The sequence below is a fragment of the Talaromyces proteolyticus genome (genome assembly GCF_021365285.1).
Source record: "Talaromyces proteolyticus strain PMI_201 chromosome Unknown BGW36scaffold_6, whole genome shotgun sequence".
Classification (NCBI taxonomy): domain Eukaryota; kingdom Fungi; phylum Ascomycota; class Eurotiomycetes; order Eurotiales; family Trichocomaceae; genus Talaromyces; species Talaromyces proteolyticus.
Window position 1 is genome coordinate 19,236 of NW_025764282.1, and position 24,332 is coordinate 43,567.

Genomic DNA, 24,332 nt, shown 5'->3' on the forward strand with positions numbered 1-24,332 from the left:
TAGAAACCGGCGTGCCTTGTTGCAGGCTGTGAATGATTGATATTGTCTGCGAGGCGGAACAAACAATATTCTTCTGGCACCTCAAGCCGCTAATGTCCGCTGCTTTGGGTTAGTCGATTACGGCCCATCAATGATGTTGCTTTCAAATGTTATATATGCTAATAGAGTCAACGGATTTGTATTGACTGGCAGGCCGTTCGAGATATTTTAACGCTTCTTTTTATGTTTTGTCTGTTCGCCACAGCAGTTCTATAATGTGCTACAAGGAGTCGAGTTGAAACAAAGCGAACCGAGTTAAACATGGTCTATACTGATGTCATTCAAGCATCTCTCTGTACCCTGAAATAATAACAATGCTACAATCCACTAGGCTAGTGGCCAAAAATTTCGCGAAGTCATGATTCGAGATATCTCTAGTGCGTATCATTACAGAAATAATTATCATAAGCAGCGTGTCTCAAGACGCCGCAACGCCTTGCTTGCGGAATGACACCTTTTCAACGGCAACTGTTTCAGCCCCATTGGCATCGGTTTTCAGTTGGTATACGTAAAGAACAAGCACATCTCCTTGGACCTAAGAACACTTAGCGACGACGTGGAAGTCAAAGAGCGAGTCAACTCACATCCATCAAACAAAAGCTCGGTACCGGTTCCTGGCCATCCGGGAAGTAGCCCGCGGTGAAGGCGCCTGTGGCACTCCCAGGGTTAATAAAAAAGCGCCCTTCCATCTCAAACGCTTCAAAACGATGCGTGCCGCCCCATAACAAAACATCCACGTCCATCTGACGAGCTGCGATCAGCAGGGCATCGGCGTCGCCCGGTGGGATGATGGTGTGGCCATGCGTAAACCCGATACGGAGGCTCCCATGAGTCACTACTTTGGATAGAGGAAGGTTGGGTGAGTCGACATCATAGTCACCCTTGACAAGCTGTAAGTCGGGGGCGATCTGGCGGAAGAACTCAAAGGTTTCGCGGTCGGTCAGGTTGCCTAGGCAGAGTATCTGGCCGATCTTTCCAGGGGTGAGGAGTTTCTTGAACTATTGGATATTAGGATGGCGCAGGTTTTTGGTGCATTGTTTTCTTACTCGTGCAGGGAGATCCTATGATGGGTGGTGATGGTGGTTAGCAATCGGTGCCTGCAGTGACGACAGCGCGTGCGGGGATCATACTGGAGCTCTGTCGGGGATAAAGAGGTCGCCAATGACCAGCACCAGACGCGAGGTCATCTTGGTCTCGAGACTAATGCTCACTGACCCATCCCAAGCAAAGAGATGGCAGGGCTATGGTAGGGAGCTTGTTGTCTACATGCGAGTAGCTCCAGTAGTAGCCTTTAGCAGTAAGCCTCAGCAGCCGTACTATGGAGCCCGTGCAGGAAGCCCTGAGCCCTATAATTGCCCGTATCGGGTTAGCGCGGGAGATAAGATATGGCTCTCCACTGTCCAGTCTCGAGTCTACCGTACATACTATGCACAGGTCTCTTGAAGACGTGCTCCACAGTGAGTATCAATACCCGTACGTGTAATTACGAATGAGAATCCGTTATTATTCTATTCACTCCACGATAATGGCCGGCAAGACGCATTCGGAGCCGGCCGTGATGATGCCGGGAGTCGTATCACGTGACCGTATAATGCCGGCTTCTCGGAGAAGATGGCCATTGAAATGTACATATGGCAATTTCATAGTTACTTTCCAACTATGTAAATTATATACATAATGTAGTTCCTGAAGATTCAACATGTATACTATACAAGATTGCGTGAGGGCATATACGGATACGTACTCGGCACAGTAGCCGATGTCGCTCGGCCAGACCGAGAGAGAAAGCGGCAAGGCCAGGAATTGAATTCTCAGGAGTAAGGGATACATAATCGCATCAATTGCAGTGAACAATCGGACATAGCATCGAGTGTCCCCCGAATAGAGAGTCTCTGTCACGACCAAATATCTCAGTGACAGAATTGACGCTGATATACTCCTCCTCACCTGCTGGTGCGCGTACTAGTACCGTATAACTATCGGCTCTAATCGGATCACCACGTGAAAATCGTCTACTGACCCCGCGGCCAAAGACGGCCGCGAGAACTGGCAGCTCACTCTGGCGTCACGGACCGAGCGGGGCAATGCAAGTGCCCATGCCCGCCTCTCGCTCATCTCCAGGCATTTCGACCAGCGTCTGCCGCTGCCCGCGCTGAACACGCCCTTCTCGTCCGAGAGACAGTCCGTCGAGCCCGACGACCTGGAATATAAGCCCATCGAACGGCCCCTGCCCCCAATCGCCGAGCCTGCTCTCAGCATCCAACGCAAGATGTCTTCCCAAGCCGTCCATAACACCCTGCTCATCCCAGGGCCCATCGAATTCGACGATGCCGTCCTGAACTCCATGTCCCATTATGCGTGAGCACATCTTCCCAAATCACTCGAGGCATACATATCATGATAAGGATACTGACCATCTCAGCGAGAGTCATGTTGGCCCGGCCTTTGTCAAGACATTCGGCGAAACCCTGACCCTGCTGCGGAAGCTCTTCCAGACGACCGACCCAGCTTCACAGCCCTTTATCATCTCGGGAAGTGGAACGCTAGGGTGGGATCTTGTTGCTAGCAATCTGATCGAGAAAGGCGAAGACGCCTTGGTGCTTCACACGGGATACTTTGGCGATTCATTTGCCGCTGCACTAGAGACATATGGCGCGCGTGCAACCCAACTCAAAGCCCCCATTGGAGAACAGCCCTCGCTCGCCGACATCGAGGCAGCCCTCAAGCTCAAACCCTACAAACTAATCACCATCACCCACGTCGACACCTCGACTGGCGTGCTGAGCGACATCAAGGCTATTTCGGAGCTGGTCCACCGCGTCAGCCCGGGCACGCTGGTCGTCGTGGACGGCGTGTGCAGCGTGGGCTGTGAAGAGATCGACTTCGATGCCTGGGGTCTCGATGTAGTGTTGACCGCCAGCCAAAAGGCCATTGGCTGTCCGCCGGGGCTCAGCATCCTGATGCTGTCTAGCCGCGCCATCAACGTCTTTAAGACCCGTAAAACCCCGCCGGGTTCATATTACGCCTCGATCGCCAATTGGCAGCCGATCATGCAGAACTACGAGGCCGGGAAGCCCTCGTACTTTGCCACGCCGCCCACACAGCTGATCCACGCCCTGCACACGTCTCTCAGCAAGATCACCGAACGGCCCGTCTCCGAGCGGTTTGCCATCCACACCAAAACGTCGGATAAAGTGAAGGCTGCTGTTGCCGAGTTGGGCTTGACACAGCTCGCCACGAAGCCCGAGAACCAGGCCCATGCCATGACAGCTATTCGACTACCGGAGGGCCTGGTGGCGCCTGATATCCTGCCAGGGCTATTGAAGCGCGGCGTTGTCTTTGCAGGCGGTCTGCATAAAGAGATTGCACCATTGTACATTCGTTTCGGACATATGGGTGTTAGCGTCACAGACCCTAACCGTAAGGATATCGATAATGCGATTGTTGCATTGAAGGAAGCCTATGCTGAGGCTAAGAAAGCCAAGGGCATCTAACTTAAGCTTGAAGCTTTCGGACTAGAAAATTCACTTGTATATAGACGTAAGGTTCGCACTATGGGTGGGAAAAGTAGATGAAGAATTCTATCCTCTTTTCCATACAATGAATAGGTCTGAATACGTGTAATTACTACGATCGTAGAAAGGTCGACGAAAAGTTAAAGAAGAGAGATCAAACAATGCATATTTCTGGCTATAATATCATGCAAATAATGCAAACATTCAAAACACACAAAAGTACATCAAAAAAGCACAAGAATGGGTATGATGATCGCTTGATAAAAGAAGTAGAAATGCGTCTACAACAAAACAATTGGAAGGCATGAATCGTCCTCCTCAGTGAGATTTATACTCCCTTCTACATGCCGAAGATTGGAAACTGTCAGAGACTTCTTTTTTGGCCAAATTCCTCTATTTTACTAGGTACACTGGATGTAGAATGTAGAGGGAGGCGGAGCGGGTTCCGGGCTTTATGATTCCGCTTCACCTCTTCGGAGCGCTAAGAATGCGCGTACATCGGTGACATATTGAAGAGCTTCAAGTAAAGGAATTAGACTGAGCAGCCCGCTGTCGGTGGGGTCACTAATCCAGCCTTCGATAGGAATGGCATTATCTGTGGCAATGTCAGAAAAATAATCTTTGTGTGGCATTAGTAGTCTGTACTCACCCTCATGGAAGATGTAGCTCATTGGACTGTTGTCCAATATCATGACTTTGCTCAAATCAGGCTCTACCGAGCTCAAGTCCTTGATGAAAGCCCCATTACGGAACGTGCAGTGCTGTCGATAATACCGGGCTTGAAAAAACTTGCGCTCTTGCTCGAGCCAGTCAATGACTGGATCGGCGTATTCTTGCACGCTGGCTGTGAAAACAACTAGCTTATACCACTTGCAGACCTTCCTTAAGAATTCATCACAGTGCGGTCGTTTATGTACATAGTACAGAATAGGATGTTGAGGGCCAAGATTAGTGGGAGCTTCTCCTTGCGGAGAGGTTGCGGGAAAGGGAGCGGCCAGTTTGACTTCTACCATATGACCGCTGGACATTCGGCCGCCTTTCGCTAAAGAGTGGATAAGAGTCTCGTCTAGATCGAGGACAAGTGTCTTCTGAGGTGCTCTGCGGCCGCTGGCTCGCACTGAGTATGACGGCTGGCGAAGTGGAACTAGAGGGCGTGGAGGAGCGGGGGCATGAGGGTATTTCGTGAGTTTATGGTGAGAGGACGAGGAGATGGGTGACTTTAAACTTTCTGCTGCGAGAACTGTTGGTGTGGGAGGGCCATCGGTCTTCAAACTTTGACGAATATCTGTGCTATGAGATCGTTTTTTCTCTCGCTGTAAGGCGTCTTCATTGTGCAATTTGATTCGTATAGATCTTCTAGGCGTGTTATCATCAGTGTTGAAGTCACTATCATAGGATTTAGATCGTGTATGACGGGGTCCTGCGGTACTGGATGAGCTTGATGTTGGAGGTTCTCCGTCAGATTCGGACGTTGACATTGATGACCGTGATGGCGAGTGTCGAGGCTTCCTGGAAGAGCCGTTCCGTCTATTGCCAGATTCTCCCTTGCTGCCTGTAGACGATGACTTCCTCAAGTGTTTCTCGCCATCCGTATTGCGAACGCCCATCAATCGACGGACCTTGCGAAAGGGAACTATAGGCGAGTAGTATCCATCGTCATCCTGAAAACCACGGGCAATATAGATACCCGGGGCAGCTATCGTGGAAAGAATGACCTTGATAGCACCAGTGATAGCATCGAATATCCGCAGGGAAACCAGAAGAAGCCGGTTTGGTGTTTGCGATGCGCCGGCCTTTTGTAGCTCATATAGAAGCGGTGTCTTCTCGTTGAATTCTACCGTCCCATCAGTGGAGAAGTCTGATGTCAAGATCTCGTGGTCATCCTTTTCTCTCTCGCCTACCGGGAATCCGCGGTGTAATTGCTGTTCGCTATACGAGCGAGAATTCGCTAGGCTACTGCGCACAGCCGATTGAGACACATCGCTTTGCGAATGGGAGCGATTGCGAAGAGGAGAATTCGTCTGGCCTATCACTCGCGCGGATAGGAAATTTAGGGAGTTCATCTTCTAGCAACGGCCATGAGGACGACTGATATGTCGAGGTAGCTCTCTACCCAACGGCTACTGTTAGCATCATACAGCGCAAACATGCACGAAGAACCAACCTCAACGCGCCAGCTGACCACCCTGCATAAGTCGCCGACGATGCAGACAGGCCCGACGTTCCTTGTGGGATCACACCTGTAAGTATCGACAGTATCGGGAGGAGAGGGGGGGAAGGCGGGAGAGAACGAGAGGGGCTGCTGGTCAGTCTATCAAATGGAAAGAGGAGGTATTGTGCTGTTGGCCTGCTGGCTGGCTGGCTGGCTGGTCGACTGTCGTGCAGTGCTAGGCGCGAGGTCGGATGACGGCGATGTGGGGAGCCTTGGGGCCAAGGCATGTGTTTGTGTTGCGTTAGCCTGCAAGCTCGGACTTTCTACTCCCACAAGTCGTCCGGCGCCGCAGAACTTGCTGGGTTGAGGGGCACACCACCACGCCGAGGTATTGGCTCAGAACACTTGTCTGTATTCTAAAAGTCTTTGGCCAGCATTTTGCTGTAGAATTTGCAGGATCCTTACTCTCATCCTACCACGAAACTACACTATCAGAATAATCTGCGGGACACTTTTTTTACAGGACATGGTCTCGAATTCTGCGGCCCTGACCCCAGGGCTGTCATCATTCCTCAAGTCGCTGAAAACTACACCGATCGAGACATCTATCGATAATTTAGTCTCGTGAGAAACCTTTGACAAATATTTAAACCATCTCAGAACTGAAACTAACAAAAATAGTCTGTTAAAACGACGACAAATTCGTCTGTCACGGTCATGTGCCATAGCTACTGCCTATCTCCTTCTACGAGTCGTTTCTGCCTTTCGAACTACCGATGCCGCAAGATTAATAGAGCGAGTCCAGAGTGTAGGCAGGCGCTTGATGATCGCTCAGCCTAGGGAATTGGTTGTGGGGAATATCGTTAGGCGTGTGCTGGGACTGATTCGGGATGAGGCAGAGGATGAGAGGGATGCAGATTTCTTCATGGCCAGCGAAGCTGGCTCTGACAGTCGTCCACACACGCCCCATGGCGCCGAAAGCCATTCACCTCCCCGCTCCCACGCTGGTTTTGGTGACGATCATATAATTCCCGTACACGACAAGGATCTGTCGTACCTTCGTCAAGAAGGATCTGAACGCTCATCTTCCCGCCCTCCTCTATCTTCTTCCCCTTCAGTACAAGGACCACCTGTGATATCGATGTTCAGTCTTCTTCAGCATCCAGAAATAGGGTCACCGCAGCCGAGCTCACCAGGTACCGCCTCTCCATCAGGCAGATTTCAAGCACAAGGTCAACACAGAGACGTCCGGGCCGAAGTCCTGGACGGAATTGGCGAAATCATCGACGAACTAGGTCAAGTCGATGACCAGATTGCGGGATACGCTTTGGAGCATATTCACTCGAACGAAGTCATCTTGACCTACACATCCTCGGCCACGGTTCAAAAATTCCTACTTAAAGCTGCGTCAAAACGCAAGTTTACAGTCATTCATGCAGAGTCCTACCCAAACGACCATGATGCGACCCACTCACGGGTTAGTGGAAATGCCGAAAACGACGAAGAACACCTAAACGTGGAATCGTTTCAGAAGCCATTGACGGCGTTGGGAATCACAGTCATACTTATTCCCGACTCAGCTGTATTCGCTATTATGTCTCGAGTTAACAAAGTAATCCTTGGAACCCACTCAGTCCTGGCTAACGGTGGTTTGGTCGCTGCCGCTGGCACGAGAGTGATTGCTAGAGCAGCCAAGGTTCATCAAACCCCTGTTGTGGTTGTCAGCGGTGTTTACAAATTGAGCCCCGTTTATCCATTTGATACGGAGTCTCTCATTGAGTACGGGGACCCGAGCAATGTGATTCCTTATGAAGATGGTGACTTGGTCGACAAAGTTGATGTTGACAACCCGCTATACGACTACGTACCAGCCGAGCTGGTAGATCTTTACATCACCAACTTGTGAGTCATTCCCATCCTTTACAACTCTAATTTGTGAGTGTAAGAGCTAGATCTAACCTATTCAACTTTACAGGGGAGGTCATGCACCATCGTATCTTTACCGTATTGTTTCAGATCATTATCGGAAAGAGGATATTACTTTTTAAAATATGAATGGCATGTTAGTTGAATCATATCGCATGGAGTACAAGTGGAATGCATCTACGATAGAATCATGAGAATTGAAATGAAAATTCATATATTTTTGTGCAGGATAAACAGCAGTAGCCGTTTCAGGAATGAAATAGCGGTTTCGTCTAAGAAATAAAGAATATTTCAAACCTCCTTTAAAAAAAGTTATGACGCCGTATTTTATCACTTTGTCCATAATAATGACCCCGCACACTCAAAGTTTGAATTCCTGGCACATCATGGTATTTTCGAGAACAGGTATAGATCGTGAAAAACCCATCCACATTAAAATCGTCGAGGCCGTTCTACCACTTCCCACACCGGCCCATAGCACCGTCACCCGCACATTCGTTATTTATGAACGGGGTTTCTCCTTCTTCTCCTTCCACAGAGCAGACAGACCGACACCGGAAACCTTGACGACCTTGAAACGAACACCAGGAATATCACCCTTAGCCTTGCCCTTACGACCGAAACCAGCGAGAAGAACCTCGTCGTTCTCGTCGACAAAGTTGAGACAACCGTCGTTAGGAACTATACAACCACATTAGCTTTGCTCTCGACAAGCTCTTGGAATATCCATTTTCGACGTCTGGTAAGGAAAACGTACCGAAAGCAGTAACCTTCTTGCCGTTCTTGATCAACTGCACCTTGACGCACTTCCGGATGGCAGAGTTGGGCTGCTTGGCCTCAACACCGACCTTCTCAAGGACGATTCCCTTGGCGTGAGAAGAGCCACCGAACGGAGAGGACTTGTAGGCAGTGCCGAGCAGGCGCTTCTTGAAGGACAAATCGGCCCATCGCTGGTCACGACGGTGGTCCTTCAACTTGCGGGCGGCGTTCAAACCACGAGGCTTTCCCTTACCCATCTTGGCGGTATTTCCGTGATAATTCTGCAAGAGAGAGAGAGAAAGTTAGAGGAACAAATCCACACATTGAAGCAAGCTCGAGACTGTTCAAGTGGACGGCCAAATGTGAAGGTTATCTGGATGAAAGTGCGAGATGAAGCAGATCAGTTTGCGGGAGTGGACGTACCGACTAGATGGATATTGCCTGATGGCTGGTGGTTGATTGTCGAAAGTCGAAGTCGAATCCAGCTTTGTCGGCGATAGCCCTGGCCTTAGGCGGGAGGTGAAAATGTGGATTTGTGCTCTAAGCGAAGTGCGGGCCGCCAACGCCCGAACAGGTTAGCGTCGGGACAACCTCAGTGGCGGCCCTTACCTTGTATATCCCAACATCTGTCATATGCGATATTGTATATATCAAGAAATTTCTTGTTTTAAGAAAGTCATTCCAGATCAAATCACCTTCCTTGACAAATCTCCTATTACTTGTTATGATGATGAAGATGGCGGGTCTCCCAATATGAAGTTCTTTGCGCAAATTCGCGGCTGACAACGTGCAGATGAGTCATACTTCTTAAGACTGCTTGATTTTTTGTGTAGACATGTCTTTCTGCCTGCATGGATGAATGAATGGACGGGGATCTGAGTGAAGAAGTTAATATCAATTTTGATGTTAGAATTAAAGTCGATACTCGAATTGACGTCGGATACCCTCTCGACATGTACATAATATTGAAAGTTATACCACATCGAATCATTAAAAAATGCGTTAACTATTATATCGGGCATATAAGCTGTTAGGACCAAAATGAACATTGATACATCGGCGAGATTGACGAGGTAAAGTCACATATGCTTATTATGTGACACGTATTACTTTTACCCTGCTTTGCAAGAATAATGTACCTTGTAGAGTGTAAAGACAAATTCGCATTGAAGAGCTAGCCAGCGCCGTAGAAAACACCTTATGTTTGCTCAACGCCAATTTCTGCCAAACGCCAGCCACATGATGCTATCGTAAACTATGTAACAAATCCCTCCATCATATGCAGTCGAGATAAAACACCTGGTTTTGCAAGACTTACGAAATTAAGGGGGTTTCAACTAAGACAGGAAAACGACACCTTATCCCAGAGTTTAGAAACAACTCTAAGCGTTGACCCTGCGCTTCTTGGAAACAGTGTCCTCGGTAGCATCAGAGCCACGACGAGCAACCCGCTTGCCTTTCCCCTTAGACTTTTTGCCAGCAGCAGTAGTTCCCTCGGTTTCATCAACACTGACGTCCAAGTCCTCGACCGCCTTTTTGCCAGTGGTCACCTGGTCATCATCCTGGTCGAAGATCTTGCGGGCGTCTTTCAGCTCACGATCCATCCGCAACAGTTCCTGCACACGGCCAAGTTTGATGGGGTCGCGACGCAGAGCGAAGCGAAAGTCGTCGACTTTGATTTTCTGGCGCCGAGCGTAGTGTGCACAGGAAGCTGCTTGGTGGCACATTTCCAAGATGAAGTCGGTGACCATTTCGTCAAGGACACGCACAGTTTCGGGTAATGGTCCCTGAGGACAGTAAGGGTGAGCATCGCGATCACCGTAGCCAGAAAGTAGAGCTCGTACTATCGTGGTCAGCGTTAGTATAGGAAATTCAAACTTATCCAGTTCGATGACCTAGCTTGAGAAGGGCAGGAGACCTACAGTCGCTAGCAAAGTTCATTTGTCCCTTGTGACGGGCAACACGAGCACGTGGTTCAGCCATGGTTGCTTTCTTGTTACGAGGTGTTTTGGAAGAAGTAGGAATCGCAGCAACTTCCTCGGGTGTTGGTGGCCCTCCAGTTTCGGGATCTGGGGTGTAATATCCTGGAAGTACTGCCTGACCGACGTTTGCAGCACTATGAGCGGTGTCAGGAAGAAAAGTGTTCGATGGCGCGCCTCGGATTGGGAGGTGCAACGGGTTTAAGGCAGAGCGGTCGATGTCAACGGCGTTGGGATTGAGGTTCCGAATGGGGAGATTAAACGCAGTCGATGGCGAATACTGCTGTTCTATGGATAGTCCATGGATCACACTGCCAGACGCTGGATGCTTTGCAGTGAATTCTGGATGATGGACGGCAGGGAATTGCTGAAAATCATCATCATTCGAAAGCTCATTCAAAAGAAATGCGAAGAGCTCAATCTCACTGCCTGAGGCAGGAGGGCGGCTAGGTCCAGCATTGTGGGTAGGCTGCTGATAAGGCATCTGCTTATTTGTTAGCCTAGCCGCGCTGTTAACCATTTACTGGTTAGTGCCGTCTAGCCTTAAAAGCAACAACTTCAACATTGCAAAAAGAGGACACTCACCTTCAAAACCTCTTGTGTTGGCCTCAAAGACCTTTGTCAGGAAGAAAAAGACATCAACTGTGACACAAAAGGAAGATAACAGAGAGGAGACGCCAGGATGGTAAGTGGCATTGTGTGTGTTCATATAGGCACCAGACTCTCGGCACTGTCATCTGCGCTGCGCTGCGCCAGACTAGTCAGCTTGCTTTCACTGGCTAATATCATTTGTACAGTCTGCTCTATTTAATTTCCAGTCACTGCTTCTGGTTTTCCTCCTTATAATCTGCACAAGCGCCTATGCCCATTCAATCATGCCCGGTATCATGGATCGCAATCAACATGGGTATGTGGCGTGAATGACACAAATGGCACAAGGAAAATGCTGATTTTTATGACTGCCAAAAGGTTTTTTGGCATATTCTGGAAATGTGCTAGAATAGGAGAAAGGCTCAGCCCATATATAAGTATATGCTGTGTGGTTATGGCGGTAAGCTTTCAAGTCGCCTTGTACCGTTGCAGCTCGCTAATTCCTTTCGCGATTAGATTTCGGTATTCATCGATGACTGAGTTTACGAATTGTGCAAAATAAAGCGTTTAGTTTGGGAATGTCAACTATATCATGACTAGCTACGAAGACAAGTATATCCCGAAATTTTTCTCGGAACTCTTGCCCAACGACGAATGGATATGAAAGGGTATTAATATTACCCATAAATTGATCAAGTGGCGAGGTTAATAAAAATATTGAGACAAATAAAATAAGAAAGAGACCGGGCCTCTGTAATTATATACTAGAACTCTTACACAAATGTCAAAAGGGTATCTCATGTGTTCGCCGTTTTACCAGCAATCGCCAGACGTTGGAGACCTTTGTCTAGAAGCTCCTCGTTTTCTTGTTCAAGAACCTCGTTCTCTCGTCTCGAAAGTTCTCGGTCTTCGTCATTGAGTTTGTCAAAAGCAGCGTGAAGCTTTTCTGGGTCCCTTGCATATCGTAACGCCCTGAGCGTATCCGAGTCGGGGGTGAAGCCTTCGGATTCCATTTTCCTAATAGCAAAAGCCGTGGATATCATGTCTTGCCTTGTCGCAGTGCCATATATAATTGTGTTCCATGTCACCATGTCAGGTTTCACCCCGTGTCGTTCCATCATGCCTTGGATCACTTTTATTCCATTGGGCTGCTTCTTGATGTTGAGCACGCTCAAAAGTGTATTCCATGTCCAAACGTTTGGCTTTGCGGGAGTTATTCGAGGGCCTGCAACGGTGATTGACTCGGGAACTGGCCGGAGCATGTCCTCCACAATGGAAACACAGTGTCGCAAATCTGAGCTGTGGTGACGAAACGATAAGATAAACTCGTTAAAAAGATGAGGGTACTGAACCAACGGAGAAATCACAGGATGTTGCTGGGAGGCAAGTTCGCGAAATTTTCGATAAAGGCGCATTACGCGGATTGGATCGGTGTTGCACCTGAGATATGTCGCAAGTATTAAGAATAAGGCATGTGACGACGGCTGGGTGTCGCATTCAATGTCGACATTGTTAAAGTGCGGCGGAATTATTTGTAAATCTTTCAGAGGGGTAGGATCATAGCAGCGGCAGTAAAGTTCGAGCATGTCCATGAATACTCTAGATGAATCGCTTTTCATGTCAATATTCTCAGCCCCGAAAATGAAGTGGGCATGGAGAATCTTGCTTGCAACATGTGGTTCATTCCTTAACTCTTCCCGGGGGTAGATTTCTTGCATGAGACTTTCGATTCGACTTCGATCGGATCGAGCAACAGCATCACTGAGTAGTGTGCAGTAAGTATAGGAATCCAGCTCCATGCCTCGATCTTTCATATAGTTCAACATATCAAGGCCTAAATATGGATCCCCAGTCGCGAAAGCGTTGGCTAACACCACGTTCATCATCTCAAGGGTTGGATTGACACCTAGCTCCAGTAACTGAGGTAAAATCTTGAAATTTCGCACACCATCCTCCTCAACGACGCTGTCAAGCTGAAGGAGTTTGCAACAATGGCGTATTACGTCTTCCGTGCCAAGTATTTTCGACTGAGAATCCATTGCGTGAACCATGCGAAGACATTCTAGCGCTTTGTCGACATTCTCGGCTTGGGTGAATATATTCATAAAGCAAAGTAGTGTGGCAGCAGACAACTGGTATTCTCGTGAGCGTAGTATTTCGAAGGCTTCCTGTGCTTTTTCCACCCCTGCTGCCCTAGCATACCTTCTCACTCCACGTTGAGGCAGAACGGCAACTGGCCATCTGTCCGGGCCCATACACGTTAAAATGGCAGCGCGAAATGAATCTGGATCAACATCTTTGCTATGAAAGGTGCGAATATACGACATACAATCGCTAACCATCGAAAATAGAGGATAGGGTTTAGAGTTGGTAGCCATCAGAAAGTCTGGGAGTTTGCAGGGCATCTCTCGAAGCAACCAAAGGGCTATCAAGGGCCACTGAGCTTGTTTAGTAGTATTGTTCAGGCTTTCCCAAGCGGTTTTAAAGCTCTGGATATTCTCCCCCTTGATCGTATCTATCAATCCAAATGTGAATCTTTCGGTTTTTTCAGGCATCTTCCACGTATGCTCGTGTTTATCCGTTTTCGCCATAAAGAGTTCTCGGCATGAAGTTGTCCACCATTCTGGGGTTCCTGTGTATGGGAACATGGAGGAGACTCGAATATTGATATCGAAGTCGAATGCTTCACGACTGAGAACCCGGCCTTGAGCCTTCAAAGATGATTGAGCGCGTTTAATCGCTGCCTTGACACGTTTGGGTACACTGGTTGATGACACATATTCCTTCTCACTGGAAGACTGAATTGGTTTGAAATTTGACAGTACGTACTGTCTACTTTTCTCGAGTTTTGATTTTTGTGCTTTTGGACGGCGCCCAAGATGCTTTTTACCCCTCTGCCCCCATTCTTTCTCCTCGTATATAGGTGTAAAATGAGTCAACACCACGCGCCGTTTTCCGGGAGCCTTTGTAGAGTCTTGGTGAAAGAAACCCGGATCAGGATCTGACTCCGGGAGAGAGCCACTATGGATTAATCGTCTTCCAACATCGTGCAGGCAACGGGATTGCGGTCCAAAGTTGTCTCTAACATTGGCGCCTCTAGAAAATCGGGAGGTTACTCGAGTGGCATGTAGTGTGTTTGCGGCATTTTCTCCTGCTCGTTTTTTCAGATTCCATCCTTGCGCCGATGCTCTCGAGCGAATGCCGGAGAGTGAAAGCTGAGCTGTCAATTTACAGCATGCCACGGGATTAGTATATTTCGGCATCCAGAGATTTGGGAGGGGGAATGCCGCTAGAAGACTTCCGCCGTCAATATAGACGTAGATCAACCGTTGAGATTGGGAAACGTTAAGAAGTTGAGCAGAGAAATAAATGTCGGGATGTGGCTAGTGCTTCCGGCGCTGTGGCTGAACCGCGTCGGCGAAGAAATATCTTGGTCTCCACTACTTTGTTCCGACAAGAATTCCGGTTGATATACTTTGCGGCGTTTAATTCTAGTTATATCCTGGCGGTGAACGGTTTAATATATCGACATCAACCGCACAGGTAAAGCTGTTATTCCGCAATTTTCTATCCGAACGGGCGATGTCGTCAACAAACGCTACCCTCGAAGCCGCATCTACTGAGCGCAAGGCGAGGCTCGCTAAGCTCGCTGCTCTGAAGAGAAAGCAACCCGAACCCGAGCCACTGGCCGAAGCCACAGCAAGCGATAAAGAAATAGCAAAGGAAGCAGACGATACTACAAGAACCTATTTGTCCGGCAGAAACTATGATTCAGAGACACGCGGCCCAAAGCTGGGGTTTGAACAAGCTCCTACAGACGGCCAAATTACCTTGGAACAACAGGCTTCGGAAATAGCCAAGACAGCTACTGAGCAAGCCAAATTAGACGAAGAGGTTGACCAACCTATTGATTTATTCAAACTCCAGCCGAAAAAACCGAATTGGGACTTGAGACGTTATCTGGATGAAAAGACTAGGGTGTTGAATGTCAGAACGGAAAATGCAATTGCCAGGCTAGTACGACAACGAATTGAAAATGCTCAGCGTGCAGGGCGAGAGAATCCGCGACCCAAGGGTACTGGGGAAGAGGGTGAAGAAGTTGGCATTGAAGGAGAGGCGCTGGTGGAGAGTATTCATGTTCGCGAACAGGAAGCTGATAATGAGGATGACGAAACAATATAACTCTGATACCCTGCGAAGAAGGTTATATGACGGTTTGCATGTATTAAAATTCGGCGTTAGGGAGAGTTTGATTAAGCTGGGTGATTAGGAAAGGCGTTTTGAACACCATGTACTTGTCAGAAATAGGACAGTGGTCACGTTTCCGCACACAATTTCATAGAACCAAAATTTCTAAAAGCCAGTAAAGCCATAATTGCACTGAATTGGATCACCAAGGAAGCTTGCAATAAAAGCTATATAATATAATAATTACACATGTATATACATTATCTCCCCATATTCATGGCTTGAGTGAGGGCCAATCGTTTGCTGAATGGACTCAAGCTACGTGCTCGCCGTCTTGAAAAGTCTGCTTGTGACTCTGCCTTCTTGCCACCAAAATTGGCCCTTGTCTGAGATGGTTCGCCTGGTGTCATTGACCGTCGCTCCCTTGCGATGCGGCTTCTTTCCTGACTCTGACTTTGCGATTTACCTCTCCAGCTTCCACGCATAGATGACTCTCTTTGCCTGCCCCTTTCGTGTGGGCTAGACTCACGTCGCTTTCTTCGAATATTTCGCTCAACCCCGCGATCTAAATTTCGCGATTGATTTCTCTCAGGCGAAATAGACAAATTGGAATCATGTGAAGAGCTAAAGCTATGTTCTCTTTTCCGCCGACGTGATTTCTTAGATGACAACGGCGATCGTTCTCGGGCTTTATAACTCGGTGAGTCGTCTCGACGCCGATATTTTGGTGACCGGGAACGAGAACGCCCGGTAGATATTGTAGACACAGAAATCGACGAAATTGATGCGGATCGCGCTCTCTTTGGCGACTGGTCTTTGCTTCCTAGAACAAGATCATTGTCTTGGTCAAAATCTCTCTTTCTACCACGTTCTTGATCGCGCTTTGCTAAAATCTCATCTGCAAGACCATTTCTGTGCAATATATTGCGATTAGCTTGCTGTACACACAGAAGGGCAGTGAAATCCATACGTTTGGTCTGGGAATTTTGGAGCGTCGTTGGTCAACTTCGGAACCAGATCTGGATTTTGTAGTTGCTGTGTACGTGAGGGTCTTGATATATAGGGTCGCTCTTGCGTTGTTGCCTTGCATTCATAGCTGTAGTGCCGTGCTTGGAGTCAGCTGAAGTCACCACATATGCGAATGAAAGTACATATCTCGTTTTAGACACTTCTGGCATAGAGTCGAGGCAGTCGCCTTGGACGGGCCGCGCTGCCCAGCCACGTTTCTATATCTATTCATAGGATCGAAGAAGGATTGACGGTAGGAAAAAGACCCTTCAGATTTTCTGAAATTTTGATTATAAAGTAGTCACGAGACGATAGACTATACACAGTAACTTCGTGACACCGGAAGTAGAACCATTAATTAATATTGCCAGGGATTAGCAATGCCGCAGAGTGAGAATGGAGAGAGAATGGAGATAAAGCGGCTGTCGGTCCCTCGGCCAATAAAGAGCGAGCGACCGGCCGTACCCGCGCGGCAAGCGCAGGGCGGCGTCGCAGCCTAAACCCCACACAGAACAAACCGCTGCTTTGAACTTCCTCACAAATTGTCAGAAAAAACATGTGACTATAATACAACTAACATCCTTACTAAGTAAGGGTTGCACCCTTTTTAGTATGGCGGTTAAAAGTTCGACATAAGCCAAGCCTCGCAATAGCTAAAGATTGATGCTAGAGGATGGTTAGAGACCCGGGGTTCAACTGATCAGACAGTCATTACTCTGGATATCAACCGAACCACCCCAAAGATCACCATTAAATGCTGGGAACTATGTCCTCGAACATACTCTGTTCGTACCCGAAATGCACTTGATTACGCAACTTGTATGGAGGATTTCAACATCTATTGTCAAAACAACGTGACTGTTGTTTCCCAAATTGATTATACCGTTCAGTAACATTATTGGTCATCAGGTCAATAATGGTATAGAAACAGACTTTCTATATTCCTGCAGGAGCTTCAGAAAGTTGTAGAGAGGGTCTGGAAGCGGCAAATTTTTATGCAATGAACATGATGTCAACACTCGAAATGCTCCCATACCGGCACATCACTACGCGAACAACACCCATCAGAGCCAAGCAACAGACCTTTGGTTGTATCCCGGGGGGGAGGGGAGGGGATTTTCCAAAGTTAAATTAAAGATTATTGCTTTACCTCGTCTCTAAATTGTTTCAGTACGGATTTGCGGTCTGGTATGGATATATCATGGCGTATTCTATGCCTGTTGCAGGTTTGGTGAGCCCGGTCAATAGCGTCTACTGGTGCATTCTGGTTATGTTGTAACACGTTAGGGAAGCCCTGCATACTGGCGTTAGTTTGGAAGCCAGCTACAACAGGTCAATGAGAATTACTACGACAAGTTAGGGTAACGCATAGTAAAAGCTTATAAACCATACCATTATGTGAATGGTATCCTTCTTGACAATTGATAACTTTTAAACTAGTAGATCATTTGGTTCCATAAAAGTTTTCCCGCGTGCATGTATCAATTCCATGGAACTTCAGTATCAAATATCATTTCAATAGCCGTCTGAGGGATTCTACTTTTCTACCTACTACATGCAAAATTGAACGTTTGCATGCGGTACACAGCTTCAGCGTTATAGATGAATATAGTCCCTTGATATAATACACTTGATACAATAGAAAGTCCAATGCTATTGCGCCTTAATTATACATGTACATTCACACCATCCATCGCAGTGAATTTATATTCATTTTCTGGGCCTCTTATCACTTGCCTCTTCCCCCCTTCTGCCTCCCCTTCTTCCTTCCTTTGCTTCTCCAAATTTAGTCTCTCGATTTCCCGCTCCAGAGCCTCGACGCCATCTTTCCGGAACTGGGTAACCTTTTTCACATTGAGTTGGGTGAATTCAGCCAGTGTTTGCAAGCCTTGTTCGCGCTCTCGGGCCACTGTCCTCGCTGCAAGGGCAAATCTCATGTCCTTTGGTCCATCAACTAGTTCTAAGATTGCGCTGGGGGCTTGGTCGTCCTTCTTGGGCTCGACACGTAGAACCCGTGTGTATCCACCTGGTCTGTCTGCATAACGTTCTCGAAGGGGTCCAAAGAGTTTGGGAATGATCTCATGGGGAGTCTAAAGGGTTGAGCCGTCAGTCAAACACAATCAGACTATTTTTTTTTGCACAGAAAACTGCACTTAATCAGGGAAGTTTAAGGAGCGTATAGTAAACAACATACGTAGAATATCTGGATTGCCCTCCTTCGACTCGCTTCGGTGTTTTTCTTGCCTAGCGTAATGAGCTTTTCGGCAAGGCGTTGGGCTTCTTTGGCCTTGGGCCATGTGGTGGTGATGGATTCATGCTTGAAAAGAGAAGTGACGAGATTCCGTAAAAGCGCTTGTCTGTGGGCAGAGTCGCGGCTGAGATGGCGGTATTTACCTGCACCACCAGCCATTGTGTTGCGGTTTATCGGGATGAATTGAGACAGAAAAAAAGGCCGTGGCCCAATTCTCTAATGACGATGGCTGAATCGAGCGCAAAATGACCGTCTAAAGGACAGCAGATATTGCCGCTGTATTTTCAGAGTGTTGAGTTGCTCTGTGTCACCGCGAAATTTTGATGAGTGTTTTGCAGAAAGTTGTTTCTTGAATTGTTCTCGTGATGTTCAACTTCTGGCGGTCTTGCTTGTTATTCCTAGCCAATCAGAAGCTGTCCTTGGTTTCCACATCTCAATCCGATTTACCGTGACACAGCTGGACAATTTCAAACCCTGCTCACCATACCGTCTTCATTACGCTTCCCATTCAGAAATCATTAATTTATCAAACTTAAAAGTATGCCGGAGTATCAATAGTAGTGGCTGTTGCCGCTCCACAGGCTGTCAGACAGAACCAGAAGAAGTCGCATGATCTACTCCAACTTCAGTGAACGATTCCAACAACATCTTATACATTTAACATCTGCCTCAAAATGGGATTCATGACAGGCCTTGTATGTATCAAATTTTCCATTGGCGAATTACGCCTCTAACACCCAGCAGTTCAGCGGTTTCACATTGACAGCTTCCGTTCTCTACATCAGCGTCCAAGTTCATCGCTCGACACGAATACAGCAACGAGACGCCATTCGCGAACAAGTTGAAATCTTGAATGAACTTGCTGCTCCACTCGGTGCTTACTATCGCAGCTTTGCGCCAGAAACTCCAAGTAAAGATTCAATTGCTCCAAAGCCGAAGAAACCCTCTGCAGAGGAATTGTTGAAGCATCAGTGGAATAAAGAAATGGAAACGTTGGCTACAAAAGCATTGAATCTCCGCTGGAATGACGTTAGTCACTCTGCAGCAGAAGGGTTCAAAACTATAACAAGATTGCTGAAACGAGAATAATTTATATCTGGGTTTCATTGATTTCGAAACTACCTCATTTCTACAGGGGATATATCGTTGAGATGAATTTGGGTTTCTTTATAGATATATGCCTCGCGATCATGAGCAATGGCGCCTGGCAGATGATACCTACTTTGTTTTCTTGACTGTTTCACTGTGATGCATTCGCCAAGCCGTTGATATCGCTGGATCCCGAAAATGGACCCTGCAGCAGCTTGCAGCTCATGTTGTATGCAATTCAGAATGACTAAATGGGCGAGTTGCTGCCGTCACATCGTTGTTGAAATCCCGGAAGTCAGCGAAAGGAAAACTTTCAAACTGTTGACTTCAGAGGGGCAATGGTTCGGATGGATTCTCCTCACAGCGAGGTCCCCGTTCGCGCATATTATGTATGGAGCCTGAGAATGATGTAGATGATATCTTCACCCATTCGTAGATGTTATCATTGTGTGGGCGCTCTCGCTTGCAGTGTCATTCCAAATATCTTTGCTTCTTTGCTCAACTTCGCGCATTGCCTCGGCAACTTCCTCTAAACTAGCAACAACATCCAATACACCATTGTTAACTCGGTCAAAATATAAATCATTCGCATCGCGTCTCCTCCGAGCTTGTTGTAGGTCCTTCTCAGTTTCTGCCTCGAGCGCCTGGTATGTAGCTGCGCTGTCTGTGGTTGTTGCGGCAGCTGCTTTGGCAGACGGAGTTCCTTGTTTTTGATCTGTGCTTTCTACCTGGGTGGATTCTTCTTGGCTTCCCTCAACATCATCTACCTCGCTTTTTGTCCAAGCCTGTGCTAGTTTGAGTTGCTTGAAGCGCAGTTCTTCAAGAGCTTTCGAATGCTCCTCCCCAAAGACATGCTCTCCTCTGAAAGCACTCAATTCTACTTCGGCCAAGGTATTTTGCATTTCCTGCCATAACACTTCGGCGCTATCTACCTCCCTCTGTGACCGTGTTCGCGTCAAAAAGGGTGATAGACTCCTATTGCCATCTGAGGATACGGCAGAATATCTGGATGAGGTTGATCTGTGAGCAGACGGGCGATGTAGGACACTTGTCGGGGCCATCGCCGAGCCCTGAGTGTTAGGCAGTAACCCAACCTGTAGTGAAATATTTGATGCATTGTGTGAAGGCGGTCCTTGGAATAACGATGGTGGTGGCTGGCGCTGAGTGCTTTGTGCCGACACAAGCTTGGGTCTCGAGGACAGAGACATTGTCCGTGAACTAGCTGCGCGACCGAAGCTAATCCAGCGACAGTCAAATGATTTCAACTTTTATAACTGCGGTATGTAGCGTATAATATCATTATCGGTGTGTTAGATTGTTGTTATCCCCTTCGATGTCGTCGCGTCTTATTATCTTAGCATTATAATCTTCTCTCATTGGATGTATTTTTAGGCTAATACTAATACGATAAACTCGCCCGAGGGCGGTGAGGGTCAGTCGGTCACTTATAACGATGGCAGTAAAAAGCGCGCTAAATATAACACTGATGGGGATAATCTAGGTTTAGCTTTAGGGCCTAAGCGCTCTATCGCTTAGGCTGGATTGCAGCCTTAGGGTGCAGGCATTCATTTTATTCACGTGCCCTGTGGCCGTAGCCATGCATAGCGGCGATAGTCCGGGAGCCAGCTACAACAGGTAAATGAGATCTAATACTACAACTACGACTACTACGATTACTACATCCCTCACGCCACAACCACATGAGTTCCGGTCCTAAAAAGGCAGGGGTCTACAATAATCCCGCGGTGGCTCTTCGGTCTATTCCATGAAATTGAAATTTTAGTCCTTATGGCGCACGTTAGATTTCAGAGAGATGCCTCCAATCTGCCTGGGCTCTGAAGTGCGAGATTTTTAGTGATTTAGTCTGCTCTTGACGTACGACGTCTTTCTTTCTTCCGTCGGGGTGCTTTAATTCTTGACGATCGCTTTGGGTTTCTTTTCGTGCTGCTCAAGTCTACGTATGTATGATGACTTCAAAAACTTCGGGGCTTGGTGCATCTCGACCCTCGTTTGCAAAAGTATGTCCCTAATTATGCTAGACCAAGGAATCAGAGCGAGCTAACAATGGTTCTCCAGATTGCCGCTATGGCCGTGCCTCCAAAGCCTCAGAATGACACATTTATTCGTGATGAAACAGAGATTCCTGCGGCTGGAGAATTGAAAAGCCCGCCCATATCGCACATGTCAAGTACCACATTGCCTAGTCAGTCAGGCCAGGATGGCCTGACGAATATCCCCTTGGATGGTGTCATACAGGGTCTTGAGAATGGTGTAGAGGGTCTGTCAATAAACCAGCATGGATCGGAAGGCTCTGAGTCTTCTGACGAAGGCCGTGCAACTAGGCTACTTCAAAGAGAAGCATCCTTTGACGACGACCAGACACATTTGTCAAACAGTTCTACAAAACCTACCAGCTTCGACTCAAAGAGCATGGTTTCCGTAACTACTTTTGCGATGGACGAAAAAGACTCTCTCCGCCCAGACGATAGTGCAAGTGTCCAGGCAGCAGACGAAGACGAATCTCTTCCCGGCGCAGCTTCTGGAGCCACCAATTCCCTTGCTGGCTCAGAGGCTGGGGCTCGAGGTTTTCGAGACCAATTCAGAGAGGGAAATCCTTATAAAATCCGGGGCCTCGTACCGACATCCATACAGCGCTTTCCTGACGGAGATATTCGTGTTGCAGGCACTATTCCTCCGGACTCAGTGTCCAACAATTTTGTAGTACCTACTCAAGCTGATTTTCAATCTGAACAAATTTTCAATGGCTATCCATTAGAGCCAGATGAAAAACTTCTGGAGGCTATGAGTTCGCCTAAAGATCGTCTTTTACTGCTGCAACTGGAGGAGAAGATCCGCAACTTCATTCAAGATTCGAAGTAAGTATCAACTTGATGGTTTTAAAAGCATAAATTTTTCTAACATCATCTCCACAGAGAACAATCGTTAGAATTACCGCCTTCAAATGCATTTGGCCGTCTCCTTGCCCACAAATTGGGTGATTATTATCACTTGACACATTTTGTGGATAACAATGCCACTTCCGTTCGGCTTCATCGTACGCCATTTTGTAGACTGTTTGTATTTCTTTTCAACGCTTGACTGTCCTATGTCTGCTAACGAAAGCTAGTCCAACCCCATTATCATTCCTACGGCCTGTCAACCCAATCCACACACCTTCACCGAACGCCCCCGCTATGAAAATCATGCGTCGTAATGATCAGGGCGCTGAACGGCCGTCAGCTGGTGGCAGCACTGCAGCTAGTTCTTCGGTTCCATCGAAAACCGCTTCTGAAAGTGGTGGAGATAGTTTTAATGATGATGATCATACTGGTTCATCTGTTGGAGCTACGCCAGTCAAAGATCGTTCAGCAATGACTCGAGAAGAAAGAGCGGCTAAATATCAAGAAGTTCGAGAGAGGATCTTTCGAGATTTCCCCGAGTCGCAGGCCGAAGAGTCTCCCGGGGGTGATATCGGCGCAAATATATCCAGGTCGAGTTCAAGCAGCGGACGCAAGAAAAATCTTAGACAAAAAACACCGCATGACGATAGTTTCCAAGCCAGATCTCAGTTCAATGCATATTATCCCGGGATGCCTTATACACCAGGCCCAATGCAAATGCCCAATGGATCAGGTTACAATCAATCTCCATATATGGTCGGCCCTGGTGCTTCGCCTCCTGCCATGAATTATCCTCAAAGCACACATAATCCAACTGCGTACCAAAATATGAACAATGTACCTCAATACCAAATGAACATGGCTCACATGGCGCAAGGCAACTCCTGGCAAGCTTCTACAGCGCCCCAGCAGTCACCTTACTCTGGATACGCTGTCCTCAATCAGCCTCCGCCCATGTTAGGTCACGCGCAAACACGGTCCCCTTCGACGATGAACAATTTTCCTCTTCCTAATTTTGCACAATCTACCCCTACTGCGTCGCCATCGTGGACTGGCCAGCCATATCAAGGCAATTACTCACAATCCCCTCAACGCAGTGCACCAATTCACTGGCAAAACTACTCCGCGCCCTCAATGGCTACTAACACGAACCCATACTCCTACGGCCAACCGCCAAATCAACATTATCCCTCTCCTACTCAAAATATGGTCAACCACCCGATACCAGGTAGCTACAATAGACCTACGTTTAACCCACAAACTCGATCTTTTGTGCCAGGAGGAAACACTGTGATGGGTCGATATCCTAACAAGGCCATGCCGCATACAGCCAACGTTGCATATGGCAATCCTCAACCGGCTAGCCAACATCAGTGGTCAGGGTATATGGAGAGCAATAGTCAATCTCTGGCTCATGTGTCCCCGTTGTTAAGCAACCGAAATAATAGCAATATCAGTGGCCCGAATTCTATGACACGAGTTGCACCAGCTGGAAGCAACGATTCAATTGCTAAATGGGGCACCCCTGCTCATCTTCCTCCAAAGCCACCACCATCGGAAGTTCTTTCTGAATTTGAGTCACCCAAATCGAGGTCTCTGGGCTAGGGTGTCCTATTAATGATTATCATGGCATTACTGTCTCGGGTGAAACATACTTGATTCTGTCTGGAGTCTTGCAAGATCGGGTGTTTCATTTCGACTGCATATGATGGAGGGATTAGTTACATAGTTTACGATAGCATGTCTGGCGTTTGGCAGAACTTGCTGTTGAGCAAACATAAGGTAGTTCTATGGCGCTAGCAAGCTCTTCAATGCGAAACTGTCTTTACAAGGTAAATCATTCTTGCAAAGCAGAGTAGAAGTAATACATTAAAAAGGAACAGCTATCGCTCTTAGAAAAAATGTAGTACAGCTGCACATATTGTATTCGATATG

The 24,332-nt window shown here is 47.5% G+C and overlaps 14 protein-coding genes across 14 annotated transcripts; 5 read left to right on the forward strand and 9 right to left on the reverse strand.

The window, feature by feature from the left end:
• Nucleotides 1–294: 294 nt before the first annotated feature.
• BGW36DRAFT_377759 (putative vacuolar protein sorting 29) lies at nt 295–1,694 on the reverse strand. Its single transcript, XM_046216024.1, has 4 exons — nt 1,170–1,694; nt 1,086–1,100; nt 624–1,037; nt 295–574 (listed from the first exon to the last, which is right to left on the reverse strand). Exons 1-4 carry the CDS (start codon nt 1,224–1,226, stop codon nt 458–460), a joined length of 603 nt encoding a protein of 200 aa, XP_046071710.1. The 5' UTR covers nt 1,227–1,694; the 3' UTR covers nt 295–457.
• BGW36DRAFT_159286 (uncharacterized protein) lies at nt 1,500–2,131 on the reverse strand. The gene has a single exon (XM_046209570.1). It carries the CDS (start codon nt 1,867–1,869, stop codon nt 1,552–1,554), a length of 318 nt encoding a protein of 105 aa, XP_046071711.1. The 5' UTR covers nt 1,870–2,131; the 3' UTR covers nt 1,500–1,551.
• On the forward strand, nt 2,090–3,770 carry BGW36DRAFT_159333 (putative aminotransferase, class V). Its single transcript, XM_046209571.1, has 2 exons — nt 2,090–2,397; nt 2,462–3,770. Exons 1-2 carry the CDS (start codon nt 2,309–2,311, stop codon nt 3,531–3,533), a joined length of 1,161 nt encoding a protein of 386 aa, XP_046071712.1. The 5' UTR covers nt 2,090–2,308; the 3' UTR covers nt 3,534–3,770.
• Nucleotides 3,771–4,006: 236 nt separating this feature from the next.
• Nucleotides 4,007–5,617, reverse strand: BGW36DRAFT_295811 (NIF domain protein; the record flags this gene model as incomplete). The annotated part of the gene is made up of 2 exons (XM_046211212.1): nt 4,007–4,149; nt 4,204–5,617. The coding sequence occupies 2 exons, from the start codon at nt 5,615–5,617 to the stop codon at nt 4,007–4,009; spliced, it is 1,557 nt and encodes a 518-aa protein (XP_046071713.1).
• A 615-nt stretch (nt 5,618–6,232) lies between these two features.
• Nucleotides 6,233–7,754, forward strand: BGW36DRAFT_426990 (translation regulator GCD7; the record flags this gene model as incomplete). The annotated part of the gene is made up of 3 exons (XM_046220350.1): nt 6,233–6,330; nt 6,388–7,608; nt 7,682–7,754. 3 exons carry the CDS (start codon nt 6,233–6,235, stop codon nt 7,752–7,754), a joined length of 1,392 nt encoding a protein of 463 aa, XP_046071714.1.
• Nucleotides 7,755–8,134: 380 nt separating this feature from the next.
• Nucleotides 8,135–8,648, reverse strand: BGW36DRAFT_396850 (40S ribosomal protein S23; the record flags this gene model as incomplete). Its single annotated transcript, XM_046218226.1, has 2 exons — nt 8,135–8,313; nt 8,390–8,648. The coding sequence occupies 2 exons, from the start codon at nt 8,646–8,648 to the stop codon at nt 8,135–8,137; spliced, it is 438 nt and encodes a 145-aa protein (XP_046071715.1).
• Nucleotides 8,649–9,773: 1,125 nt separating this feature from the next.
• BGW36DRAFT_396851 (putative transcription initiation factor TFIID subunit 13) lies at nt 9,774–10,374 on the reverse strand (the record flags this gene model as incomplete). The annotated part of the gene is made up of 2 exons (XM_046218227.1): nt 9,774–10,234; nt 10,314–10,374. 2 exons carry the CDS (start codon nt 10,372–10,374, stop codon nt 9,774–9,776), a joined length of 522 nt encoding a protein of 173 aa, XP_046071716.1.
• An 887-nt stretch (nt 10,375–11,261) lies between these two features.
• On the reverse strand, nt 11,262–14,316 carry BGW36DRAFT_377778 (uncharacterized protein). Its single transcript, XM_046216025.1, has 3 exons — nt 11,478–14,316; nt 11,341–11,421; nt 11,262–11,279 (listed from the first exon to the last, which is right to left on the reverse strand). The coding sequence occupies exon 1, from the start codon at nt 14,222–14,224 to the stop codon at nt 11,759–11,761; it is 2,466 nt and encodes an 821-aa protein (XP_046071717.1). The 5' UTR covers nt 14,225–14,316; the 3' UTR covers nt 11,262–11,279; nt 11,341–11,421; nt 11,478–11,758.
• Nucleotides 14,317–14,388: 72 nt separating this feature from the next.
• Nucleotides 14,389–15,346, forward strand: BGW36DRAFT_377779 (cwf18 pre-mRNA splicing factor-domain-containing protein). Its single transcript, XM_046216026.1, has one exon. It carries the CDS (start codon nt 14,544–14,546, stop codon nt 15,141–15,143), a length of 600 nt encoding a protein of 199 aa, XP_046071718.1. The 5' UTR covers nt 14,389–14,543; the 3' UTR covers nt 15,144–15,346.
• BGW36DRAFT_319215 (zinc knuckle-domain-containing protein) lies at nt 15,347–16,548 on the reverse strand. The gene is made up of 3 exons (XM_046212609.1): nt 16,305–16,548; nt 16,120–16,255; nt 15,347–16,061 (listed from the first exon to the last, which is right to left on the reverse strand). The coding sequence occupies exons 1-3, from the start codon at nt 16,387–16,389 to the stop codon at nt 15,410–15,412; spliced, it is 873 nt and encodes a 290-aa protein (XP_046071719.1). The 5' UTR covers nt 16,390–16,548; the 3' UTR covers nt 15,347–15,409.
• A 1,050-nt stretch (nt 16,549–17,598) lies between these two features.
• On the reverse strand, nt 17,599–18,810 carry BGW36DRAFT_319218 (ribosomal protein L17). Its single transcript, XM_046212610.1, has 2 exons — nt 18,352–18,810; nt 17,599–18,247 (listed from the first exon to the last, which is right to left on the reverse strand). Exons 1-2 carry the CDS (start codon nt 18,565–18,567, stop codon nt 17,825–17,827), a joined length of 639 nt encoding a protein of 212 aa, XP_046071720.1. The 5' UTR covers nt 18,568–18,810; the 3' UTR covers nt 17,599–17,824.
• A 272-nt stretch (nt 18,811–19,082) lies between these two features.
• Nucleotides 19,083–19,497, forward strand: BGW36DRAFT_358835 (uncharacterized protein; the record flags this gene model as incomplete). Its single annotated transcript, XM_046214010.1, has 2 exons — nt 19,083–19,103; nt 19,153–19,497. 2 exons carry the CDS (start codon nt 19,083–19,085, stop codon nt 19,495–19,497), a joined length of 366 nt encoding a protein of 121 aa, XP_046071721.1.
• Nucleotides 19,498–19,919: 422 nt separating this feature from the next.
• Nucleotides 19,920–20,705, reverse strand: BGW36DRAFT_396854 (uncharacterized protein; the record flags this gene model as incomplete). Its single annotated transcript, XM_046218228.1, has 1 exon — nt 19,920–20,705. The coding sequence occupies one exon, from the start codon at nt 20,703–20,705 to the stop codon at nt 19,920–19,922; it is 786 nt and encodes a 261-aa protein (XP_046071722.1).
• A 432-nt stretch (nt 20,706–21,137) lies between these two features.
• Nucleotides 21,138–24,327, forward strand: BGW36DRAFT_319223 (putative R3H domain protein). Its single transcript, XM_046212611.1, has 4 exons — nt 21,138–21,515; nt 21,574–22,373; nt 22,431–22,571; nt 22,625–24,327. The coding sequence occupies exons 1-4, from the start codon at nt 21,462–21,464 to the stop codon at nt 24,000–24,002; spliced, it is 2,373 nt and encodes a 790-aa protein (XP_046071723.1). The 5' UTR covers nt 21,138–21,461; the 3' UTR covers nt 24,003–24,327.
• Nucleotides 24,328–24,332: the final 5 nt, after the last annotated feature.

Coding starts and splice junctions, on each gene's coding strand:
- BGW36DRAFT_319215 (XM_046212609.1), bottom strand. CDS start 16,389: ATGAATAGATATAGAAACGTGGCTGGGCAGCGCGGCCCGTCCAAGGCG. Junction 16,256..16,304: donor CCAGAAGTGTCTAAAACGAG/ATATGTACTTTC, acceptor GACTCCAAGCAC/GGCACTACAGCTATGAATGC. Junction 16,062..16,119: donor CCAAAATTCCCAGACCAAAC/GTATGGATTTCA, acceptor TATATTGCACAG/AAATGGTCTTGCAGATGAGA.
- BGW36DRAFT_319223 (XM_046212611.1), top strand. CDS start 21,462: ATGATGACTTCAAAAACTTCGGGGCTTGGTGCATCTCGACCCTCGTTT. Junction 21,516..21,573: donor CTCGACCCTCGTTTGCAAAA/GTATGTCCCTAA, acceptor ATGGTTCTCCAG/ATTGCCGCTATGGCCGTGCC. Junction 22,572..22,624: donor CGTACGCCATTTTGTAGACT/GTTTGTATTTCT, acceptor AACGAAAGCTAG/TCCAACCCCATTATCATTCC.
- BGW36DRAFT_377759 (XM_046216024.1), bottom strand. CDS start 1,226: ATGACCTCGCGTCTGGTGCTGGTCATTGGCGACCTCTTTATCCCCGAC. Junction 575..623: donor CGAGCTTTTGTTTGATGGAT/GTGAGTTGACTC, acceptor AAGTGTTCTTAG/GTCCAAGGAGATGTGCTTGT.
- BGW36DRAFT_159333 (XM_046209571.1), top strand. CDS start 2,309: ATGTCTTCCCAAGCCGTCCATAACACCCTGCTCATCCCAGGGCCCATC. Junction 2,398..2,461: donor AACTCCATGTCCCATTATGC/GTGAGCACATCT, acceptor TGACCATCTCAG/CGAGAGTCATGTTGGCCCGG.
- BGW36DRAFT_377779 (XM_046216026.1), top strand. CDS start 14,544: ATGTCGTCAACAAACGCTACCCTCGAAGCCGCATCTACTGAGCGCAAG.
- BGW36DRAFT_159286 (XM_046209570.1), bottom strand. CDS start 1,869: ATGTATCCCTTACTCCTGAGAATTCAATTCCTGGCCTTGCCGCTTTCT.
- BGW36DRAFT_377778 (XM_046216025.1), bottom strand. CDS start 14,224: ATGCCGAAATATACTAATCCCGTGGCATGCTGTAAATTGACAGCTCAG.
- BGW36DRAFT_319218 (XM_046212610.1), bottom strand. CDS start 18,567: ATGGCTGGTGGTGCAGGTAAATACCGCCATCTCAGCCGCGACTCTGCC. Junction 18,248..18,351: donor GGGCAATCCAGATATTCTAC/GTATGTTGTTTA, acceptor TCAACCCTTTAG/ACTCCCCATGAGATCATTCC.